The sequence below is a fragment of the Chiroxiphia lanceolata genome, chromosome 22, assembly GCF_009829145.1.
Source record: "Chiroxiphia lanceolata isolate bChiLan1 chromosome 22, bChiLan1.pri, whole genome shotgun sequence".
In the NCBI taxonomy this organism is placed as follows: Eukaryota; Metazoa; Chordata; class Aves; order Passeriformes; family Pipridae; genus Chiroxiphia; species Chiroxiphia lanceolata.
In genome coordinates this window covers 1,190,507-1,215,282 of record NC_045658.1, presented here as the reverse complement: position 1 = coordinate 1,215,282, position 24,776 = coordinate 1,190,507, and the positions used below count along the sequence as shown (strand labels likewise).

At 48.8% G+C, this 24,776-nt stretch overlaps 1 protein-coding gene across 13 annotated transcripts in view; it reads left to right on the top strand.

Moving 5' to 3' along the window:
* The window catches only part of EIF4G3 (eukaryotic translation initiation factor 4 gamma 3), a 144,514-nt gene extending 120,448 nt beyond the window's left edge, over positions 1-24,066 (top strand). For all 13 annotated transcript variants that reach the window (XM_032709249.1, XM_032709242.1, XM_032709247.1 and 10 more), the window contains 15 exons: positions 1,994-2,098; positions 3,516-3,648; positions 4,736-4,830; positions 6,405-6,498; positions 7,436-7,553; positions 8,921-9,144; positions 10,280-10,395; positions 12,485-12,657; positions 15,055-15,180; positions 16,222-16,303; positions 17,998-18,096; positions 18,960-19,106; positions 20,248-20,329; positions 21,720-21,866; positions 22,703-24,066. In XM_032709249.1, coding sequence (XP_032565140.1) covers positions 1,994-2,098; positions 3,516-3,648; positions 4,736-4,830; positions 6,405-6,498; positions 7,436-7,553; positions 8,921-9,144; positions 10,280-10,395; positions 12,485-12,657; positions 15,055-15,180; positions 16,222-16,303; positions 17,998-18,096; positions 18,960-19,106; positions 20,248-20,329; positions 21,720-21,866; positions 22,703-22,884 — 1,923 coding nt within the window. In that variant the 3' untranslated portion in view covers positions 22,885-24,066. The remainder of the gene's footprint in view (positions 1-1,993; positions 2,099-3,515; positions 3,649-4,735; positions 4,831-6,404; positions 6,499-7,435; positions 7,554-8,920; positions 9,145-10,279; positions 10,396-12,484; positions 12,658-15,054; positions 15,181-16,221; positions 16,304-17,997; positions 18,097-18,959; positions 19,107-20,247; positions 20,330-21,719; positions 21,867-22,702) is intronic.
* The last annotated feature ends 710 nt before the right edge of the window (positions 24,067-24,776 follow it).

The window sequence follows — 24,776 nt, the reverse complement described above, 5'->3', positions numbered from 1 at the left end:
GGAAACATGGGTATGGAGTGTTTTTGTTTGAGGATTTGGTTTTCCTTCAGGAATTTCCAGGCAGCGTGAGGAATTCATCCGCTCTGCTGTGGCTGTTTCGTCATGACCTGGCCTCGCTCCCTGCTCTGTAATAGATTCTGTGTCGTTCCCAACAGTGCTCTCCAGTTGTTGTTTCCAAAGATTTCATCCAAACACAAAGTCCAGAAGTGCTCAACACTTATATTTTCCAAATTGGATGTGCCTCTTTACTTGTAGTTCCCAAAACATTAATACTTAAGAGTTGTCTCTGCGTCACTGAAAGTTTATGTTACCTACAGAATCCGCCATTTAATTGTGTTGGTCAGTTTAAATCTAAAAAACCCTCATTAACTGGTCCAAACCCCGACCTGAGCCTTGGGGGTGCCTTTATTTTGTGTCATCCTTGCCTCCAGCTGGGCTGGGCTGGGGCAGCTGCTCTGTAGCAGCAGCGCTCCCAAGTCCTCCTCCCCATTTTCCAGCACATGTGTCTGGAGCACGGAAGATTACACACTCCGTGAGCTTCTCTTGGCACAATCTGCTTCTCCTTTGCAAAAACCAGGCTTGGGATGAAAACCTCGAGGGTTTTGCCAGAAATCAGTGGGACTCAGCTCTGGAAACAAACGGAGCTGATTGTGTTCAGCTGCCCCAGGCAGGGAGTTCCCTCTCCACGTGCTGGATCTCAGGGATCATGGTGGGTCAATCCTGAGCCTTAAGGGGAAGCACTTCCCCAAAGTGTTCTTTGAGCTCTGACCAAAACAGTGAAGTTTGTCAGCAGTCCCAGGCTGACCCCCCTGTGCTGTGAACACAGCACTGCTACCAACACCGGTGTGACAGTGCCAGAAACAGGGATTGAATCCCCGTCTGCTTTGGGAACAAAACAGGGTCTGACTTGTAAGCTGAGGTCAGGCTGGATGAGGCCTGGATGCTGTTCTGGTCTTTTTGAGTACTGTAAAAGGCAACATTTTGGAGCTCTGTCGGATCCTGGACTCTCGAGCTGTGGCACAGTGGAGCAAGGGAGTTATTGTAGATGCTGTGTCCTGTCTTTGGGATCTCTTATTTCTATCAAGACTGAGTGAGAATCCTTGTTAATGGGGTAGACATTTTATTACGTGTTTTTATTGAACCCAAAGTGTTACTCATTGCTGTAATTAAAACTTCTGAACAAAGGCCATTGGAAATATTTCCCCGTCATTCCCAGCTTTGGAAACATTTGCTCTCAGAGCTGGAACTTTCCAAAGCAAGGCCAGAACCAAGTTTTAATGAGGTTTTTCTTGTTTGTTTAACTACAAAGGCAAGGTTTTTAGTGAAGGGAATGGGAAACACTTTAGAAAACTGCCCCAAAAGTCTTTATTTAAAACAGCCCAAGCCCTCATTTGGGAAAAAAGCTTTTTGGAGCCTGACGAGCCAAATTTAGACCTGACAGAGGCTCCTCTAATGATACAGTTTCATGGCTTAGTATGAACTGATTGGGATTCCATCACATCATGGTTTTTTGGACGAAAAGGGGTTGTGGGATTTTATCCTTCAGTGCAGCCTGTTAAACTGCTCTTGCTGAGATTTGTGGTGCTGCTGCTCAGCCTGGCCCAGCTCAGACAGCTGGGGAGTGAACCATGGAATGGTGTGACCAGAGTTAGTTTTGTACCCATTTAGTTCCCTGAGCCACTTTTCTTGGGCTGGGGTGAGCGCAGGGAGGAACTGAGATATATTTTTAATGGATGTAATGTTTACTGTGCACATGCAGAGGGTGTTGATTGTTTGAGTAATTAAAAACACAGGGAAGGTGTGTTCCCACACACTTGGGCCTCACTGCCTGCACATCCCACGTGGAAGGGGTGTACAAGAGCCAGCAGTCACCTCTGTGGAGAGCAGCTCCGTGTCCCCAGGAATGCTGGAATGCAGGACCCACTGACTCCCCCCAAAGGAGTATTTTCCTTTTCCTCCACAACACACTGATGCCGATGTTTTTCTTGTCCAGCCCCGCATGGACCAGTATTTTAATCAGATGGAGAAGATTGTGAAGGAGAGGAAAACCTCCTCAAGGATTCGGTTCATGCTCCAGGATGTGATAGACCTAAGGCTGGTAGGTGCCAACTGCATTGAATCAGGGAATCCCAGGATGGTTTGGGTTGGAGGGACCTTAAAGCCTGTCCAGTCCCACCCCCTGCCATGGGCAGGGACACCTTCCACTGTCCCAGGTTGCTCCAAGCCCCGTCCAACCTGGCCTTGGACACTTCCAGGGATGGGGCAACCACAGCTTCTCTGGGCAACCTGTACCAGGGCCTCCCCACCCTCCCAGCCAACATTTCCTTCCCAATATGCCATCTAACCTGCCCTCTGGCAGTGGGAAGATATTTCCTGTGTCCTGTCCCTCCATCCCTTGTCCCCAGTCCCTCTCCAGCTCTCCTGGAGCCCCTTTAGGCCCTGGAAGGGGCTCTCAGGTCTCCCCAAAACCCTCTCTTCTCCAGGTGAACTTCCCCAGCTTTCCCAGCCTGTCATGTTCCCTTGCATGTCTGGGCTGGAAGAGCTCTCATCCAAGAGCAGGGATTTACAGCACAAGTGGGATGTTAGGGGGAGATCTGTGCTCCTTCTCCCAAAAATATGACTGTTCAAGGACAGGAAGTCTCTCCTTTGCCCTGAGGGTGCCCGTGGTCAGCACAAGTGCAGTGCAGGGTGAAGATGTGACCATGTGTGGTACAAACCTTCCCAGCACCATTCGTTTCCCCTCAGAGGAAGAGAAATCCAGTGTCAGCTCAGATTTGGCCCCCAGACAGCCTGACCAAAGGCCTGAGAGGGTCTTGCTCAGAGCCCAAACAGCTGGTTTGGAGCTGGTTTGGGTTTTTTAAAGGCTGCAGTCACTGCTTTGGCTGCAGGGCCCATAATTACCCCCAGGGCTGTGCTGAGGCTGTAGCAGGATAAACCCAGTCTGGTTATTCCAGGCCTGGAAAGGTCTGGGCAGTGCATGGCTGTATGGGCACATCAGCAGGGGAAATGTTCTGTGCAGAGGCAACTGCACCTCTCTCTGCAGGATTCCTGTCTCAGCCATCACCATCCCTGGAGTGGCAAAGCACCAGCTCCACATAAAATCAGTCAGTTCTTGCTTTTTTATTTTCAGGGTTTCATTTTTTCCCTCAAGCTCAGAGGAAAGGCTCCAATAACTGTGTCAGTCATAAACAGAGTGACAGCAGCCTCCCTCTAGTCCTTCTCTCTCCTCTGAACCTAGAAGGAGTGGGAAGCTGGGAATGTGCAGCTGCTGGGGGTTCACGTGGCTTGAATTCAGTCAGGTCTTCACTGCAACCTCCATTCTCCAGCACCAGCTCTGTACCAGAGTACATCACTTTGGCCTCTGGTGCTGGAATAACCATGTCCCCAACGTGTCCCAGCTCGACAGAATTTCCCCAGCCCCTCTCAGACATGACAAGGGTGGGAGGATTAGGCCTTGTTTGTGATATTTGAATTCCCTGGAAGTTTCCTTGAGCACGTTTTTGCCTCTTCCCCAGTGCAACTGGGTGTCCAGGAGAGCAGACCAGGGCCCCAAGACCATCGAGCAGATCCATAAAGAAGCCAAGATTGAAGAGCAGGAAGAACAGAGGAAGGTACAACAACTCATGACCAAAGACAAGAGGAGACCAGGTAAAGTAAAAGCCACGTTGGCTGCTCATTTCACATCCGGTGGCCACAGAGGGAACCCCACAGAAAAGAGAACAATCTCTTGGGTTTGCTTTATTCCTGAATGTAGAGAGCAAAGAGAATTGAGGCCTGATTATGGCAGAGGCTGGAGAGGGAACAGACTTGCCTTGGATTGGCTGTGGGGATTTTTCAGGGGCAAATCCCGTGGGTGAAAAGAACCAAGCACAAGCCAACAGTGCTGAAGTTTTCCATTCGTGCAAACCCTGTTTGATTTGTGACAGGCTGCCAGGAATCTGGGAAACAAGTTATTACATAGGAGTCAGATTTGCTATCCATTCTCGTGCACCACAGTCTCATTTCAGGGGAATAGCACTTAATTTGGAGAGTAACCAAGTTGTCTTCAGCTGTTAAACTTGTGAGGTGCTGACTGTGCATGAAGGACTGTCTTGACATTACCTTAAACTGCTCCTGGCCCTTGGGCCTGGCACTGCCTGAAGATGAACTTAGGGTGACTGGGAAAATGAGCCCTGACACAGAGCAGGGCAAGGAGAAAGTCACCTTTGGGATTCTTTAGTACTGAGGATTGTCAAGTGAAAGTGCTGTGAAAATAGAGCATAAAGAAAATACATGTAGATTATGTTTAAATTATCCTAAAAGTGGCGTCAGGAGAAGGTGAGGAACCTGGGAGTGCCTGAGGGGTTCTTTGTCAGACCAAGCACTGCTGAAATGTGTGGAACAAGTGTGGTCTGGGAAGGCATTTCACCTGCTCCTCCCATGGGCTGTGAACACACAACATCCACAGCTGTGTCAGAGCTCTGTGTCCAGAGCACAGGGAGATCCAACCAGGAACAGTCCCTACCAAAACCAGCCCTTAAAGTACTGAGAGCTTTTATGTCAAGGCTGTTTTGTAAGAATAAAGTCAGGCAGGCTGGTTGTGACATCTTAGTGTGAAGAAAGGCTGCAAAAGATGTTCCTCAGCCCGGATGTGCCAGGCTGGTCCCTCTCCTTGGAGCCTGGAGGCGACTGGGGGATGGACGTGGAGCCTGGAGCAGTGGGATAAGCTGAGGGTGGTTGTGTTTGTTGCCTGCAGGTGTCCCACGGGTGGATGAAGGCGGTTGGAACACTGTGCAGGGGGCAAAGAACAGCAGAGTGCTGGACCCCACCAAGTTCCTTAAAATCACCAAGGTAGGTGCCAGCACTGGGCTCCTTCAGAGCAGTAAAAATGCCGAGGTCTTGCCTTACTGGATGTGCCCTCCAGGAGAGACTGGAACAGTGTGTACAGGGCAGAACTTGGGGCTGGGATGTTTTGAATCCCCAGAGTTAATACTGTGCATAAATGAAGCACAAGGGAAGGCTCTGTTATCTTCTGGATGTTCCTGTTCTGTTTGTTCTGAGGCAGAGGAGCGTGCAGACATTCTTCCTCAGGTTCACAGTGTCCTTCTGGTCACCCAGTTCTTGTAGTTGGAAAATCTACATTTCATTCAGTCGTGAGAACGTGAGTCAGGGTGTCGTGGGAGATGGGGATGCAGCACATCCCTGGCTGTTACTGAGGGGTCTCAGACACCTGTCTGATGGAATTCCTTGGCTGCCTCAAGTTCTCAAGACCCTGTTCTGACACTGCTCCTCAATAAAAGGAGGAGGCCGTGTCCAATATGACGTGTCACAGATGGCAGGATTGAAAGGATCAGGGAGAATGGGAAGAGCTATGTCTCTTTTCAGAGTGTTTCTGGACCTCTGTGGCCTGGTTGCATCCCCCAGTATGTGATAAACTTTGAGAGCCATCTTCCAGAGGAGCATCTTCCTTTATTTCACCATCAGAGTGGTGGGTTTGGGACATTTTGTCAGGCTGAAGGTTTAGGGAAGTTGGAGATTTCTCCTTTTTTAATCTTCAGAACAGGTCTGGGTTTTCTCACCAAGGAGAACTCCGGCCTTCACATAAATCAGGTGACTCCTAAACGTTCCCTTGTCCCACTTAATGTCACTCTCCCTGAATTTTACACTCAGTGCCTGGATTCCTGCAAAGCTGTAAACCAGGACCTGGACAGACTGCAGCCCTTCTGCAAATTCAGTTTGTTCCTTCTGGAAGTCATAAAACAGACTCCAGATCTTCATTAGCAGGAGGGATTCATCCTGTTCTGCCTGGGCTTTTCACCTGGGAAAAGCCCTTCTCCTCCGTTCCATACAAATGGAGCTGGTTCCACAGCAGCTGCTTTGTTGGAAGGAGAGAGGAGCTCACCAGAGATCTGTGGGGTCACAACCTCCTGGTCAATAAATTCACCCACTGAGCACTGTAAAATCCATGTTCTGTCCTTGTCAGACACCCCTTACCTCCAAGTTCTGCGACCTGTTGTCATCCTTCACCCTCTGGATTCTGTTTGTTGCCCTTCAGATCCCCCCAAAAGCCATGACTGGAGGGTTGAATGGACAGTGGAACTGGTTTGCACATCACAAACAAACTGAACATCTTCCAGTTTCTGATATACTGAGCTTTTCCACCTTACTGAGCTTCAGAACTCCCAGGAAAAAAGAAGCTCCTGATCACTTGAATGTCAGTGTTTTTCACTGACCTTTGTAAGAGGCTCTTTGTGATGCCCTTTGTTGTTGATGTCCTCTGTCTTTGGCCAGGGTTTGGTCTTCCAAAAATGTGTTAAAGTGTATTTTGGTGTTCACAGAGCAGGGATTGTTGCCAAAAAATCCCCCATTTGTAATGAAACTGTACGATTGGCCCTTGTCATGGACCGTCGTGGTGTGTTTTACAGCCCACAATAGATGAGAAGATTCAGCTCGTGCCTAAAGCCCAGTTGGGCAGCTGGGGGAAGGGCAGCAGTGGTGGAGCCAAGGCAAGCGAGATGGGTAAGTTGGGATGGATCCTCACCCTGGGCTTTACTGCCAGAGAGCAGGTCTGGGTGGGGTTCACAGAACCACAGAACCATGGAGTAGCCTGAGCTGGAAGGGACCCACAGGGATCATCGAAGTCCAACTCCTGGCCCTGCACAAAACACCCCAATTTCCCAGCCTATGGCCAGGACACTGTTTGCCCTCCTCTGCACCCCAGGGTTGCAGCTAAACCTCTTGAAGTAGCAGACAGGGCTGTTTCTGTCCATAAGTCACAGAATCCCGGAATGGTTTGGGTTGGGAGGGACCTTAAAGCTCATCTCATTCCATGCCCTGCCATGGCCAGGGACACCTTCTGGTGTGGGGAAGGTCCAGGGGATCCTGCTCCACTTAGGGATCAGCTGTCCACGTACAGCTCCTCAGCCCACGTCCCCAGCCATGTGTCCACAGAATCACAGAATATCCTGAGCTGGAAGGGACCCACAAGGAGCATCCAGTCCAGCCTCTGGCCCTGCACAGACACCCCAACAATCCCACCCTGTCCCTGAGAGCTTTGTCCAAACCCTCCTGGAGCTCTGGCAGCCTTGGTGCTGTGCCCACTGCCCTGGGGAGCCTGGTCAGTGCCAACCACCCTCCGGGGAGAGGAGAGATCACTCCTTTTCCTGAGATCCAACCTAACCCTCCCTGGCACAGCTCCAGCCATTCCCGGGGTCCTGTCACTGAGCACAGAGAGCAGAGGTCAGAGCTGCCCCTCAGGAGGAAGCTGCAGACCCCGAAGAGTCTCCTCCCCTCCCTGTGTGCCCTCCTGACAGTCAGGGCTGAAGCAGGGCAGGACCAGCCTTTCCCCTGCAGTTCTCTCCCCGTCACTCCAAACCCAGCTGCTGTGTCACTCTGTGATGCCGAGGTGTCACCACTCCTGACCTCGTCGCTCTGCTCTGTTCTTTACAATCCCCAGACTCCTTGCGACCAAGTGCCACAAGTCTGAACAGGTTTTCTGCCCTGCAGCCTCCAGTCTCCCCCGTTTCTGCCTCATCCGCATCTTCCGAACTCGAATCCCGCAGGGCCTTAACGAGGTGAGTGTTGCTCTTGGCTGCCTCTACATCTGCACTTCACACCTGCTGCTCTGCCTGCCAGCACTCAGAAAGAATTCCTTGCCTTTCCAGGAATGGCCGTGTCTGTTTTCCCCTCTGAGTTAACTTTAAACACGTGTGTATTTTAAAATATCGTGGGAGAGACAGGTGGAATTAATTTTTAAAGCCGTTTCGATGAATGTTTTAGTTTCCACTTCACCCTTCAGCTAAGGGTGGTTGTTTATAACAGATTAAAAGCTCTTCAGATAAAATGTGGTAGTAAATAGGTTGGATTTAATGGCTGTGAATTCAGCCAGGTCAGCAGGTTTATTTATACAGAAAAACAGACCTAAAACCTTGCAGAAATGTGCCTAAAGCACCGTGTGTGACCCTTCCCATCAGGTGTGACTGACCTGGCCGTGCTCCCACATCCCACAAAAGGCTGTACAGCCTCTCACACACCCTGATTCCATCAGGGCTGCAGCCACTCCAGCTTGTAGCATGAAACATGTATTAACCCTCAATAATTTATTAGCTCTAGACATGGTTTATAAATGTACAGTTCATTTAAAATGCCACTGGTTCTTCCTTCCAGTACACATGAGCTGCTGTAGTGTTTTCCTGGGTTGTGCCTCTAATCTTTTCCCTCCTATTTCACCTGAAACTTGAGCTTAACTGGAAATTGTTCCATTTTGGAATTGGTTTGCCCATCTTATTCATTAACGCAATAATTAATAGGGCAGGTCCCTGTCACCTGTTGCTGGGAACTTTCACTGTTTGGAAGGTATTTTTAAGTAAATGGGTAAAAAATAGAAGTCTCATGGAATCACAGAATGGTTTGTGTGGGAGGGACCTTAAAGACCATCCTGTTCCACCCCTGCCATGGGCTGGGACACCTTCCGCTGTCCCAGGTTGCTCCAAGCCCTGCCCAACCTGGCCTTGGACACTTCCAGGGATGGGGCAGCCACAGCTTCTCTGGGCACCCTGTGCCAGGGCCTCACCACCCTCAGAGCCAGAAATTCCTTCCCAATATCCAATCTAAATATCTAATCCCATTTCACAGTAGAACAGAGCCTTTACTCATAAACTCCACTGTTTCACGTGTCAAACAGGTGCTATAGGGGCATCATTGTTTTTCCATGTGTTCTCTAGGAAGCGTTGGCTCTGCCTGTCCACTCTGGATGTTTGTGTTTGTGTGTCTCTGAGACTGAGTTAATTTTCATTATATTCTGTGTAGCTACAACTGTAAAAGTTGAGTGAGGTTTGGGTCATGGAGTTGTTTTTCCCTGCAGTTACTCTAAAGCCATGGAGTACCTTTCCTAGCAGGGGTTGCTTGAGCCACATCCCCTGAGTGTGTTTCTGTCCCGCAGTCGCGGGAGCACGGGCAGGGAGAAGAACGACAAACCTCTGCCCCCTTCCCTGTCCCGCCCCAACACGTTCCTGCGGGGCAGCAGCAGCAAAGAGCTGCTCCTGGACAATCAGGCGCAGGAGGAGCAGCGCAGGGAGATGCTGGAGACGGTGAAGCAGCTGACGGGCGGGATGGAGCTGGACAGGAACAGCACCGAGGCGGAGAGGAGCAAAGCCAAGGAACCCGGTGAGCGGCTCCTCCACGCTCGGGGGGTCGGGAGGTGTGAAAAGGCACAAGGGAAAACCTGCCAGGAGCAGTGACAGGTGTCTGTGCAGGGGTGGGAAGTGTTGTCAGGCGGGGGCACAGCTGAGTCAGGCAGGCCTGGGCCTCATCCCTCTCACCAGCTCCTCCATAGGATCCGTGGACCTGAAAGGCTGCAGGAACCGGCACAGCACCCCCCCCACCATCCTGTCACTGTCCCACTGGTTTATGGGCTCAAATCAGTGTCAGTTCTTCAGAAATGCTTCTTCAGTGCCCAGTAAAGCCTTATCTGCCCTTTCCAAGCATTCCCCGGGGGCAGGGCAGGGATTTGGGTCTGGGACAGGGGGTTCACAGCAGCTTTTTGGTGCTGTGTTGTTGCCAGCCCTCCTTCCGAGCCAGGTTTGGCACAGCGGGGGGGTGGCACCCACTGGGGTGACTCGTCTGTCACCTTGTTGGTGCTGCAGCTCCTACTTTTCCCTCCTGCCAGCTGGAGCTGATTTGTTAGTGAGGAAACGCTGAGGACACTTAGGGTGATGTTCCCTGTGGACAGAACCTTTATGATAAGTCCAGTGTTCCTCTCCTTCCCTGGGAAACATCTCCACTGCCACGGACGGCACACGCTCCTTGTGGAGCTTTGGGATGTTGTAGAGGACTCCATGGGACCAGGGTTTTGGGATGTGATCGGGACATTGCCTTGGGCTGCTGCCCGTTGCAGTCAGTGTTTTAACTTTGCCATGTCCTGCACCAGCTCCCAGTTAATTATTTCATGTTGATGGAGAGCTTTGAAGGTGCTCCACCTGTGCCACTGTCAGCTGTGCTCCTGCAAGACCAAGTTACAGGAATACTGGGAGTTCACAGCAGGGGATGGAGCTGGGAAAGAATCCCAGAATGGTTTGGGTTGGAAGGGACCTTAAAGCCCATCTCATTCCACCCCCTGCCATGGGCAGGGACACCTTCCACTAGCCCAGGTTGCTCCAAGCCCCGTCCAAGAAGTGCCCCGTGCCTGAGGATAGGACAGGGAACACACCTGCTCCAGTGGCTTCTGTTTTCAGAATGTCATCTCTAAAATGATGCTGGTTTTCCTTTCCCAAACACGTTTTTTTTGTTGTGTTTCCATCAGCCAAGCCAGAAGCTCCTCCAGCTCCAGTGCAAGAAAAGCCTTCACTGTCGGAAGAGGAAATAGAGAGAAAATGCAAATCTATCATTGACGAGTTCTTGCATATTAATGATTTTAAGGTAAGCAAGATGAAAGCCTCACTTAGCAGAAAGCTCTGCAGGGCTGGAGTGCTTTCTCTGCAGGAACTGTGTGAGCACCCACACAGAGGCAGCAGAACTAGTGGGGACAGACAAAATCTGGGCAGCAGCAGCAGCTCTGTGAACATTTTTAGGACACTTGTCTCCCAAACCCATTTTCTACCCTGCTGGTAATAGGAAAAATAGCCCAGGCTGTGTGTTTTAAGTAGCAAGATGTATGTGATCCGTCATGAATCACTGAGCAGCTCCATAATAACAGCAATTTTGGAAGCAGAAAAACTAGTGGGAAAATAAACAGAGGTTTTCATTTAGTTATCAAAGCATGTGCTGTTCTGATCTGGAGGCAGATAAAGCAATACTAAATATTGAACAAACCACTCCAGAGGATTTTTAATAAACATTAGAAATTACTGAGCAGCTGTCATCACTTCCTAGTTAAAAGGTTGAAATTTTGTTTCCCTTGTAAAAGGGTTTTTTAGCTCGCCAGGGAGTTTGCAAGAAGTGTTACATTGGCTGCGAAGCTGCTTCGTTTGATCTTTCACTGAAAGAAATTTTAAAACCTGCCAAGTTTGAAATGGCAGCACTTGGGAGTTGCTGGCTTGGCACCCTAAAAGCAGAGTTGCTGCTTCCATTTCGTGAGGCTTCCAATTAATAATCGGAAAGAGGAATATTCTCGTGATGGAGTGTTTTGAGTTCACATCTAGTTATTAGGATAAATTATTAAATACTGGTTTGGAGAGGAAAAACCCTGCTTTGATTGGCAGTGTACTGCAGAGGGCTGGCCTGGGGCAGGGGGCTGCTGAGCCAAGGAGCCTCCACTCCTTTTCCTTCTTAGGATGGACTCCAAAGGTTCCCTCTGGATGTTTGGGGTGAAGGAGCTGCTTTGGTTCTCTGTTCGCAAATACAGCGATGAATTTCTGTGGCAGGGTGGAAATGGAGCTGAATTGCACTAGACAGGGCAGGGCTGGTTAAAATCCATGGGATCAGGCTGTTTGTTTGCACCAGGAGTTACTGGATAGTGGGGAATTCTTGGTGCTCTTCAGGTGCAGCGGAGCTTAAACTCAGTTTAAACTCGTGTTCCTGCTGCTGCCCCTGAGGGAGTCACCAGGGTGCAGGTGATGTGAACATTGTGTCACTCCTCAGGAGTCTGGTCTTCTGAGTTTGACCTGCCTGTGGATTCAAACTGCGGAGCTGGAGCTGTGCATCAGCGTGTGGTGACAGCAGGGTCAGCCAACAGCATTCCCTGTGTGTCCTGGGACACCGGGATCCATTGGGCACTGGCTGGGACCACCAGGCTTCTGACCTGTGTAAAGGAGCCATTCAAAACCTGTGGAAACGCGTGTGGGGTGTCAGGTGTGGATCCCTCGAGGCACAGCCTGGTCACAGAGCAGGGGTCTGTGCTCAGGAAGCCCCTGAGCTCTGTGGGCTGGACCCAGAAGGTCCTGGTGATGGCAGTGGGGATTTTTGATGTGTGGCGCTGAGCGCTGCTCTGAGAGTCTCGATTGAAGTGCTTTCTTTGCTTGGGTTACAAAGTGCTCAGCCCAGAAAGGAGGAGCTTTAGAAAGGGGAGATTTGCCTCCAAACACTCCTCAGCTGTTTTCTGCCTCTTGATGTGATGTGGGTTTGTAACAGTGGCCTTTGTGCCAGGTCAGATCAGTGACAGATCTAACCTGGTGCCCTCTTTTTCACTTGGCTTGATGTTTAATGGAATGAGAGGTGTTTTGAGGGCATCCAGAAGACAATTCTCTCCTTTCACTGAGCAGCCAAACTGTGCCCTGGAATGCAATTGTGTGCTTTAAAAATTGTTACCTGGGTGGTATAAATTCCATTATTATTCTATTATTCCATTATTCTTCTATTCTTCTATTATTAATATTACTGTTGTTGTTGTTGTTGTTATTACTCAGTTGCCACCTCAGTGGCGATTCGTGATGAGGTTCCTAGTTCAGCACTTGGCCTGGCAGCCTCACTAAAAGCTCATTTCTCCCAAATTCCCTGCTGTTAGAGCAGCAAGTACTGCTGTGCCCCGTGGCTGGTGTTGCCAGCTCAGGGTGCCCGTGTTGTCCCGCAGGAAGCGATGCAGTGCGTGGAGGAGCTCAGCACCCAGAGCCTGCTGCCGGTGTTCGTGCGCGTGGGAGTGGAGTCGACGCTGGAGCGGAGTCAGATCACCAGGGATCACATGGGCCAGTTGTTGCATCAGTTGGTGCAGTCAGGAAAGCTGAGCAAGCAGGATTTCTTCAAGGGGTTGGTATTCTGCATCCGTGGGACGGGTTCTTTTCCTCAGTGTTCCCTGCGAGTGGACGCTGTGCTGGAGAGGAAGGTTGCCCACCTTGCTTTGGTGTCCTGCCTTCTCCACACATTCCTTTTGAAGGAGTATTTTCACCTTAGTCTATTTGTAATACAATTATTGTAATCTATTTTAAGTATTTTGGATGGGTTTAGTGAATTGTGGCAGTTTGAGCCACATTAGAAATCCAAAATCCAATTTCCAGGCTTCCCCCCACCCCTTCCCACAATTTATCTCAACACCAGAGAGAAACTTTCAGGCCAGAGGCTTCTGTAGGGGAAAGGGAAGTATATGCATTTATTTTACACAAATAAATATACTGTACAAACTAAAAGCAGCTATATATATGTATATATATATTTACATTTCTGTCAGTCCTTTTAAGCTCCTCCCTTTAACTTTAGTCCAGGAGCAGCCTTTCAAGGCTGATATGTAACACAGTCTCTGTCTCGTGGGAGTGTTCTGGGCCCGAATGCTCGTAAATGCATTCATATTTATATCAGTATTTATTTCTAAGCGGATCTGGAGGTGTCTGTTTAATTGTGTGTGTTTAGATCTCTGTTCTGTCACACATTTGTCCGTGTTTGTTTTGGCAAATCACTGAATATGACTGAAAGAGGAAGAATTCAGAAACCTTCATGTGACATTAATACCTGGAGGCTCTTCAGCCTGAGGTCCTGTTCATCCACAGAGCTACAGCTGCTCTCCCACTGGGAAAAAGGCTTTACCCACGTGATGCTGTTTGTCAGGACACCTCACCTTGGAGTGGACGAGTCCTCAAGGGGCTGAGGAGGAGAACGTGCACCAGATGGGTTAAACCTGCCCCAGGAAGACCCAAGTTTTGGCTGCTGGCTCATTTCATCTCTCTGGGTTTTGTGTTCCTGCCTGGAGTCCCATCCTAAAAGGATCCATGTTCCCAGGGAGGTCCCTGGCACTGCTCATAGAGCAGGGTGGGTTAAACAGAGATAACCACAAGCACAGCCAGTGAACAAGCAGGAGAAATAACACTTCAGGCACCGAGTTTCTGAGGAGTTGGCTCTGGTGGTTGCTGCTTCTGTTTGAATCCTGTGCCATCGTGGTATCGCTCCGACGGGGATCTCCCTGTGCCTGTGGCTGTCCCTGGGTTTCACTGGGCTCACAGGAAAAGTTCAGGCAGCCTGAGCTTAAAACCATATGGACCAGCAGGAAAAGTGTATCTCCACAGGGAGTACCCTCGTGTCCACAGAGCACTGGTGATCAGAAGGGCTTGATTGGAGGGATGCATTTCCATAATGGATTGTGATTGAAGCTGTTCCGTGTTCCCCGGAGTGTGGATAAGTGGTTGGGATGGCAAATAAGTAGGATCATGATGAAACAGTGGGATGTGGGGTCTGAATGTGGCAAAAACAACAGGAAATGGCTCCTGAAGATGATGAAAGGGCAAGTGGGTCTCAGTGGGTGCATGAGGAGAACACCAAAACCCACTTCACTTACGCAGAGAAATCACCACGGAATGAGGGGTGTGGGATGAGACCTGGTCCCAGCCACGTCTGGGGAGATGCACAACAGGAAACCAGTTTCTGGCAGAAAGGCTTGGACAGACCTGGGCTGAAGGAGCAGCAGAGGATGCAAAGAACAAAGCAAAGGAGGTGGTTTCTGGGTTTGAAGCACGAGGGAAAATGTGCATTTACAGTCACTAAACTAGACCCTGGAATTTTCAAGGTTTTTGAGGAGAAAAGAACCATGACAACAACTGGAAGGAGAGCAGAAAAAGGATCATCTGGTACCAGGCTCCTGCAAGGGTTTTGTGGGAAAGAAGAGTTTTGAGCCATTCTGGAAACTGTGTCACTGGGGAGCAGTTCTGTAATTCCTGCTGCGGATGGAAACCCCCTCTGCTGAGCTGAACTCCTCTGTGCTGTGTGATGTACTCACAGACATTCCACTGCCTCCCTCACATTTGGAATTCCGTTATGATTAACCCCCTTCTCTAAACGTTTGGATATTTTGAAGGAAGTTGTGTTTACCTGACGGTTCATATTTATAGGCAGAAATGCTTTATAGGTGTTATGAGTCAGCAAATGATTTGGTACTGGGATGTAAGAATTATTGTTTCTTGCTTTCTTGGCTGTATCTGCTGGTTGTACAAAAGGTGGTGCTTTTTCCACATATTCTCTGTGTTACTGCATGGAGAAATTCACTCCTGGCAGTTTGGAAGCACAGAAAGCATAAAGTGGCTTTTTGATTCTCCTCACTCCTCTCTCTCTTTACTCCTCTCTACTGTAACAAAAGGTTCTTACAGTGCAGATTTGCTTTGCAGGAAAAGTTTCCAGTTAAATATCATTTAACATTTGATGTTTTTCCCTCTCCTTTCAAAGCTTTTCAGAGACCTTGGAGATGGCAGACGACATGGCCATAGATATACCCCATATCTGGTTGTACCTGGCTGAGTTGGTGACCCCCATGTTAAAAGAAGGAGGAATCTCTATGAGAGAACTTATACAGTAAGTGATGCTTTTCCAGCTATTCTATAGTATTTTCATGGCAGTAGGTAAAGGATGAGCAGTACCAGAGGCTCAGCTTCCCATGGGAGTTGATGAAAAGCTTGTTGAACATCAGTCGGGATCGGCACTGGACTGAGAGCTGTGCTGGGAAGGGACTGTGGTGCTTTCACTCTTGGAGAAGGGTTTTATCCATAAATCTACTTCAACCCTGTTTGCTTCAGCTGAGCTTAAAAATACCCAAGTGTTGTACAGTGGAGTCATTTGGGAGCACAGAGGTTCTGGGAATTAGACTTGAAGAGAGCGAGGGATCGCACAGGAGTCTGTGTGGCTCAGGGGAGGAACTGAAGGAGGGCAGGGATAAATGGGATATTGGGAAGGAATTCTTCCCTGTGAGGGTGGGGAGGCCCTGGCACAGGTTGCCCAGAGAAGCTGTGGCTGCCCCATCCCTGGAAGTGTCCAAGGCCAGGTTGGAGGGGGCTTGGAGCAACCTGGGCTGGTGGAAAGTGTCCCTGCCCATGGCAGGGGGTGGGATGAGATGGGTTTAAGGTCCCTCCCAAACCATTCATGGCATTCTGTGATTCTTACTACTAACTATCTTAATCTGGCAAAAAACCTGCCTGCAAGACTGGAAACAATTTCCAGGACCAAAGTTCCTGTGTTTTGTACATGTCCTTATGTATTTGGGGATAAGCAGAACCCAGCTGAATGGTTCCCTTTCCCTGTAACCGGCATATTAAGAAAATAACAGCCTTTTCCCTAAAAAAGGTCTCACTATCCAAATGCAGAATCCCACAAAAATGAGTGGATTTGGCATTAAATATAATTTATAACCTTTTTTGATGTGAAATTAAAGGCTTTATAATTAGCCCTGTTGTGACAAGGTCACTGCATCACTGAGTGTTTTACCAGCTGCTCTGATCAGATCTTTCCTCCCTGGCAGAAGGTAGAGGTGATTTCCTGCCTCAGTTTGATCACTACCCTTTGCCTTGGATTCAAAATACGAATTACAAAGTATAAATATTTGATTTCCTTTCATTGCAGAGAATTTAGCAAACCCTTGCTTCCTGTGGGAAGAGCCGGCGTCTTGCTTGCTGAAATCTTGCACCTTCTATGCAAACAAATGGTGAGTGTCCAGGAGCCCCTGGTGGGAGCTGGATGCAGCCTGTTCATGTCCGTGCATGAATCCTACACAGTTCCCACGTGGAGACGTTTAGGGATGGGCCAGCCAGTCCAGATAACTTAGCAAACCTGCCTCTGCACCCCCAGATCCCAACCGAGCCTTTCGAGGTTCCAAAAAGTCGAGTTAACGTTTTGTTTTCTCCCGACTTTTCCCTTTTGCAGGTACCTTTGCACCTGGCTTCTCCCAGAAGCTCAGAGTGCCTGAAATGCTGCAAGAGGGACATGCTCAAGGGATTTCTGAGCTGACCAGCAGCAAGTGCCGGGAATCTGGCGAGAGAGCTGTTCTTGCAGACCGAGAGGTTCTCAGGGCTCGGATAAGCTTCCGATGGCCTCAGACTCCTGGGTGCTTATCCAAACTAAACCTGCTGACTCCTGAGGTTCACCCATCACTAGGGGTAGTGACACCTCCTCACCCTGTGGCTCCAAGAGCTCACACACACCTCACAGTTGTGTGTCCAACCAGTTTGGTGGTTTCCCTGTAACTCATCTCCTTTTTTGTCTTTTTTTTTTTAATCCAACAAAATCCTGCACTTTGGAGCGTGTCTATTTTCAACCCTGTAAAATCCCTCACTTGCCTTTTTTTATTTTTTCAAGCATGTATTCAAGTAAGGTTGAATGTTCCAGGAGCATTTCAGTCTAACAGTGCAAAGAGTGACTTTTTATTTATCTATTTTAGTCTTGTTTGGAAGTCAACTTCCACTTACTTTTTTCTTATTCTGTGAAAGAAAAGCTGCTGTGCTCCAGGGGTGGAAGCACAGCCTTGGGTTTCTGTTTCTGCCACAGTTTCTCATCTGACCTTGTCCAGGCCAAGACTTGGATTCAGGGATTTCAGTGTAATATCAGTCATCTAATCCAGATCCTGATGGATCAGAGCAGGAACTATGCACAGTTGGCTCTTAACCTGCACTGATGGGAACTGAAAATTGTAGTCTGCTTTGTAAACTAAAAATCAGGCTGAGCTCATCAGGCTACAGAGTGATCTCCTGTGTGCAGGTGCTGGAAGGTCAAATTTTGGCAAAGCATTTGGGTGGAAAGAGCTGGTTGTTCTCAGCATTTTCATTCCTGTCAGAATTCTGTGTGTGCCCTCCGAGGCAGGGACTGTGGGGTCAGTGTGACACCAGGGGCTGTGCAAGGCTGAGCTGTCTGTGCTCCAGGGCATTCCTCAAAGTTTGCATAAATTCCAGGAATCGAAGAGATAATTTGGGATTTTGTACCTGAATTTGAGGCTTGGGAAACAGCCACGTAAATTCAGGAACTTTCTCAAAGGAGCTGTTTTGCTGGTGCCTTAATGTCAAGGCAGGGGGGGTGAGTCACAGAGTAAGTCAGGAGGAGGATCCAAGCCATCCAAGTGCCAGCTCCATGTCAGGGCCGTGGGAACCTGCCCTTCCCGGTGCTCCTGGGGAGCTCTGGGAGTCGTTGTGAACCCCCCGTGTCACTTCTGCCTTGTTTACTCCCCGTCACGAGGCGTTTCCCACCTGCCAAGATGTGCATTCCCAGGGGGATTGCACATGTGATTCCTCCTGCACGGGCTCTCCGGACGCTCCGGGGTTTCTTCTGGCACAGCTGCACCATTCCAGCCCACGTGAGCTCTGGGCATCCTTTGGGTGTGTAAAATGAACAAAACTGTTTGTGTTTCAGAGCCATAAGAAAGTGGGAGCCTTATGGAGGGAGTCTGGCCTCAGTTGGAAGGACTACTTGCCCGAAGGGGAGGATGTACATACCTTTCTCATGGAACAAGTGAGTTCAGGTCTTGGTTTTGGTCCCATGTTTCTTCCTCTCCCATCCCATTTTTGCATGTAGCTGGGACATGGGGTGATGAAGTGTCCTCAGGCTGGGGTAGATGGTTTCAGCACCTCCTTCTGGAGCACAGGGAGGACAGGCCTGTCCCCTCTGCTCCAGGCACACATCTCCCATCACCCAGCTTCCTCTGGGAGATCCTTCTCCAGCTGGAAAAACCCCCTCAGGAGTGAGTTTTGCAGCAAGGACAGAAAATCTGCAGAAGGGCCACAATAAATGGTAGCAGTTAATTCACTCAGCCCACCTTGGATTATGATCCCGGGGGAGCCAGGACTGATGGAGGCACCTCAGCTCTTATTGGTGCTGCTCCTCAGGAATGTGCCAGAGGTCTTGTCTCCCTTTGGAGCTCTGAGTGATCCACTGCCCTGTTTTAGCCTTAGGAAGTGCTGTGCTGCAGGAAGGGGAATGGATCACCATGGCCTGGTGAACCCCTGGGCCCTGCTGAGGGGAATGTGGCTCCTCTGTCCCAGTTTGCAGGGAACTGGGGTGTTCTTTGAGCCAGTGCCAGCTCTGGTCGTTGCATTCCAGCTCCACATGCACTTGATTTTGTGTGTGTGCTCCAACAGTGAGGGGCTGGAGCTGCCCTGAGGTGCCTGGTTGTCTTTGCTGGATAATGTAGCCCCCACGTGTTTGTAAAATGCTTCCTAACCCTTGGAACAGAGAAAGTTTATATCCTTGTAACAATAACTGAGCAGCTGAGAGATGCCAGGAAGCAGAATGAAGTGTAGTTTGCTGCTCAGTCTGGTGTAATTCTGCCTTAGGAAAGGACATTTCCCTGATTCTCATCCTCACTTGTGTTGCAGAAGTTGGAGTTCACGGAGTCCGACTGTTCCAGTTCCTCAGAAGCACTTTCAGAGAAAGAACTCTCTGCAGAAGAGCTGAACAAGCAGCTGGAAAAACTCATTGTTGAGGACAAGGCGAATGATGAACAAATCTTTGACTGGGTAGAGGTACAAAGACGATTTTCACCCTCCCTGCACACTGTTCATTAATGGCTTTTATCATTATTTTCTGGTGTGAAGGAGCATCTCTGTGGGCTCCCCTCGGGGTATAGGACACTGAGATGGTTTGGTCTGTGCAATGAACACTTCTAAAGAATGAAAATCTAAAATATAATTAGCTATTTATGAGTCAGCTTTAGGAGGGAAGAATTTTAGCCATATTAACTGTCTAACTGCCTTTTAAGTACTGTAGACTTTTCATCACTGAGTACCCTGCTTCTACCATTGGTACATTTTAGACCATATCCTGCTACATTCCCAAAACAGGGGAGAAAAGCTTCTCCTTGCTTTTTTCCAACATGACCTCTTCAAATTTCCCTCTGCAAAAACATCCTGGGCAGTCACTGAGAGCACCTGTACCTTTCCTAGTGCATCAGGCCAGGCACTGGAAGAGAAAACAAAGAAAAATATAAAAAGAGGGGAGGAAAAGGGCCTGTTAACCCACTGATCTTTGCCCTCTGTCTCTGGCTGCATCCTTTAAGCCAGATATTTAGTGTCTGTAATTATACCCAACCTGATGCATTTAGATCTGTGCTTACCCTACATCTTGGTCAGCTGCAGTTCAGTGTTTTTGTCTGGCAGAGCAGTGTGTTAGAAATGTCATTTTTCCACTGCTGTTCGAGGAGGGGAACGAAAGCAGCACTGAAAATCTGGGATCACCCACAGGCTCTTTGGAGCCTTGGACAAGTTCCACAGCCTTTCTCTCAGTTTCTGCTACAAAGCAAACAAACCTCCACCCAAGGAACAGGCCATGAAGTTTGTTGGAAAAGCCCAAACCCCTTTGAAAGTGTGTGAGGGTGTTGTGAGCCCAGCACTGCCCGTTTGGCTCCTTGTGGGAGGTGTTAAACGGTGCACTGATCCCAGGAGAACTGGTGGTGCCTGTTGACGTCCCTGAGGGAGTTTCAAGGAGTGAGTGGGAAAGCTGAATGTTTGCAGGGATGAACTGGGTTTATGCTGCAGCAGCTGCTGCTGAGCTTGGCCTTGCTGCCAGATTCAGCAGCAGGGTCTGGAAGCGGTGGCTCTGCTGCAGCAGCGTGTTTTTAACTGGTCCATTTGGATTTCGGGCTAATCCATCTACTCTTGATTTCAGGCTAATCTAGATGAAAGCCAGATGAGTTCACCTACATTCCTTAGAGCTTTAATGACAGCAGTTTGTAAAGCAGCTATTATAGGTGAGTTACTTGCAGTGTAAAAAGAATTACTTGGTATTTTTCAGGTTTATATCACATTTCCCTCCCCAGGCTGTGTTTTATCACACACTAAGGATTCTGCTCAGAGCAGGGTGTCCCTTCCCCAGGGCATGTTGCCAGTTAAGGTGTTCCCAAGACCTGGTGTGTCCAGGTGACCTTGTGTGAGCAGGTGTTTCAGACAACTCTGGGTAATTCCAGGTTGTTCATTGATTTTCCTAGTGAAGGTGGAAATGACTGAGACATTATTAAGGTAATTAGCATTTCCACTCCTGTGTCAGCACTTACACTGGGTGTTCCCCCCCCTGCAGCTGCCACGTACCAGGGGCAGCATGGGCTGCAGGAAGGAGCCAACCTGCAGCTCGGTCCTGTAAGAGTTTTATGTCCAAAGTTTCAGGTTTGGAAAGGTGGTTTATGTGGATTGTTAAATGTACAGCAGTCGGCTGGAAATGCAGGAGAGGGAGGGTTCCCACGTTGGAACCTCAGACCCTCGGGGGGTTGGAGTAAAGTGCTGCAGGCAGAAACATCTGCTCAGTTCACTTGGTTTTCTTTAACTTTACTCTTGGCACCTGGCAAAGCAAAAAATGGTGCTTGGAAAGCGCCTGGTTCTGCTCTGAGCTGGGAGAGTTTGGGGAGAGAAGGGGCTGGACTCCACCGTGTGAGGGAGGGGAGGGACAGCCCAGCTCCTTCCTCTGCCTGAGAACAGAACCTGCTCGTGCCACCTAGTGTTAGCAGGGACGTGGGATTTCATTGCCAGTGGTTAAGGGTTCCCTGATGTGTGTCAGGAACATCATCCTCTGGTTTAAATTTTGGCCTTACCCCTAACTGAGTTTTTATTCTTTTGTTTTCAAAATATCACTTCATTGTGTTACATGATCTACTTCAGAACCACAGAGCATTCCAAGTTGGAAGGGACCCACAAGATTATCGAGCTGCTGAGTAATTTACCCATGTTGCTGAAGGATTTCTAATGCATATTTTGTGTATATTCCTGATTCCTTTGTCATGTACATCTTATGATTCTTTTTCTGCCTTGGTATTTTTAGAAAAAAAAAAAAAGAATTTTCTAAAAACCTTCTAAACTTCTAAACCCAGAAACCCAGTTGCCTTTGGAAACACAATTTGCACTGCAGAGTAAGGCTGTGATTCTTCTGTGTGTGTTTAGGGCCGGGGTCCCTGCAGATACTGGAATTTGGGGGGCTGGAAGGACCAAGACTTCCAGAAAAAGCCATCGATCAGAAACACTTCCTATTGTTTCTCATCCTCCTTTTCTCTCCACCTGTGTTTGTGATTTCTGTTTGAATAAATAAAGGCCAGGGAAGACCTGTCCCTGCTCTCCCTCCAAGGCTGACCTTGTTTTCCTCTCCTCCCTCAGCGGACTCTTCCAGCTTCCGTGTGGACACTGCTGTTATCAAGCAGAGAGTGCCCATCTTACTCAAGTACCTGGACTCAGACACAGAGAAGGAACTACAAGCACTTTATGCACTACAAGCATCAATAGTAAAACTTGATCAACCTCCTAGTAAGTGTTGCCTCTGTGCTGAGGATTTGAGCTCTGGCAGCATAAGGAAAGGGGGTTTCTGTGGGAGCAGAGGCTGGAAGAGGATGTACTTTTCCTTACCTTATGTAGCAGATAGGAAAAAATAGCATGGGGGGTTCAGGTTGTGCAGATTCCAGCTTTTAGAGCAGTGCAGGTTCCCAAATGCTTGGCTGGAGGCCGGCTCTTCTCTTGGTAGCTCCTGTAAGCAGCTGTGCAGAAGGAAGGACAAACCCATGTCGAGGTAAAAAAGAGCAGTAGAAAGTAACCTGAGGAGTTCACAGCACCTGAACATTGTAATTGCATTGCTGCTCCACAGATGTCTGTGGCCTTGGAGGGAATAAAATCAGTTGGACAACTGATGAGTCTTGTCCCAGAGATGCTGCAGAAAACTCCTGTGGGACAAGAGGCGAGGGATGTGCCAAAGAAACAGAGATTCCCAGGGAACGTGCAGCACAAACTCAGAGTGCCCCAAAACACCCAACAGGATCGTCCTTAGTGCCCTTTATGGCATTAGTTGGGTGTTTTCCCTCCTGCTGAGCCACAAAAATCCGGGGTTGGAGGGGAGCCAGGCTGTGTGGTCCAGAGGGAGATGTGCTGCTGTGGGTGCTGCTGGCAGGCCAGTCTCTGGATAACGTGTTCCCACAGCTGCTTTCCCAGCTTCCCCTGTTCTCTGAGGGCTGTTTCCCCCTCCCCTGAGCATCCAGGAGGCAATACCTGAGTAACAGCCCTTCCTTTTCCTTGTCTCCCCATCTCCTGTGCCGGGAGTTCATCCCCTTTGCCGCGCTCACGGCCGCTCTCGCCCGTTTTCCCGCCTGCAGATTTGTTGCGGATGTTTTTCGATTGCCTGTATGACGAGGAGGTCATTTCGGAGGATGCCTTCTACAAGTGGGAGAGCAGCAAGGACCCGGCGGAGCAGAACGGCAAGGGAGTGGCGCTCAAATCCGTCACGGCGTTCTTCACGTGGCTACGGGAGGCCGAAGAGGAGTCGGAGGATAATTAAAACTTAAAATACAGATTTAAAACATTAAAAAAAAAAAAAAAAAGAAACAATTTAAGTATTTTTTTAAAGAGTTTCACGTCTTCGCCAATCACAGTGCAGCAAGGCCAATTCTCTCTCTCGCAGACCCCCCTTGCCCCACACACGCACGAGTGGGAGAGGTAAAAACCCGATAAACACCGAGGTGATGATCATGGAGGCAAAAAGGTACTTGAAAAAAAAACAAAAACAAAAACCACAAAAGTAAACTTCAAACCTGAGGGCGGGAGCACCAAACCAAAATACCTGTATTATTTATAGAAAATATTTTCTGTTTTAATCTTTTCCTTTTCTTTTTAAACAAGGACTCATACTTAGGAAAAAACACACAGCAAAACAAATCTGTTTAGCAAAAAAAAAAAAAAAAAAAGGTTGGAAACTTTTAATTTATTATTTTAAGGACTGCAAATGCCAGTGTAATTTTTAAATTTGCAGTTTCTGTAAACAAATTGTATAATAGAACAAAAGCAGAGAAATAAATTTCCCTCCCCTTCATACGCACCTCAGTTTTGTTTCAAAGCATGATAAATAGACAAAACTTTCAAGGGGGTTGGGGTGAGCTAGATGAGGACGAGATCAGTTTTTTTTTTTTATTTGAATTGTCATCAGATTTTTCTGCCTGCCTCTCAGCTTGCTTCAGAAATTTAAAACGAAAATAGTAATCAAACCGTACATAACCTTGGATCGGAAGGAAATGCATTTGAGAAAACTGCTGCGGACCAGAGTGCTCCGAAAAATAACTCATTGAAAACAGTGCTACCCCGGGGAAAAAAAAAGTACTAGTGATACTTTGAGAAACTTTAGAGCAACTTTAAGGCTTTTAAATAAATATAAAAAATATTTAAAAAAAAAAAAAAAAAAAAAAAGAAAAAAAGAAATTGACTCAATACTATTTCTTTTCACTTTCAAAATATAAAGAACAAAATAAAGACAAACATTGCAAGTTTAAAAGAAAGTAAAACGACTTCTCCTTTGACAGCTGCTGAATGTGTGCACCATCCTGAGCGGTGCTTCCTTGGCGTGCCGTAGGTCCTCGGGCCCAAATTGTGTACATACAGTGTGTGTCTGTCTGTGTGACTACCAAAAATGAGGGGTGAGAGCAATTGTTGTTTAAAAAAAAAAAGAAAAAAGGCAAAAAAAAAAAGGGGGTTGCTGCCTGGGAGACCTTTTGTGCCGAGAGACCTCGCTGACCGGGAGCAGGGGGGTGTTGGTGCCCGAGGCTGGGAGGTGCCTCAGGCCGGTTGGTGCCCCATCCTGGCTTCTCCAGCTGTGGCTGCCCTGTCCCTCGTGTGACTTGGATCAGTGGCTTCGTCCGGGGACTTGGGGTATCCTGGGAGCTCTGGAGGTCTGAGCTGTGCGAGCAGGGACCCGACAGCCCTTCGCCGTGTCTGCGCCCGCGGCCGCCCCACCGGCACCGCCCTTCGCCTCCTGTGTCTGCAGAACCAGGGACCTGGACGGGGGGAGCCGAGGAGGAGGTGGAGGAGCGATGTGGTGCCCACCCCGTGTCGGTGTCCACGCTCCAAGCACAGCTGGTCACGGATCCACAGCGGCCGTCGCTTCGCAAGCGCCGTGGGAGCACGTTCCACGCGGCCCCGATGCTGCTCCAGACTGAGCTGCCGAGCACGGAGGTCTCTCGTGTCTCTCTTCAACCACCAAAGATGACCTACTGGCTCTCACTGTGAAAGAAGCACCATCAAACACTCTGCAAACGCTGGTGAAGCCCTAAAATGTGGTCTGTGAACTGTGGTCCGTGGACCACGTGTAACCTGTGGAGCATTTGCTGGGGATCTGTGCAGCGCTGGCTGCTCGTGTGATGCTGACTTTTTCTTTCCAGCTGCTAAATCACTTCTTTTTTT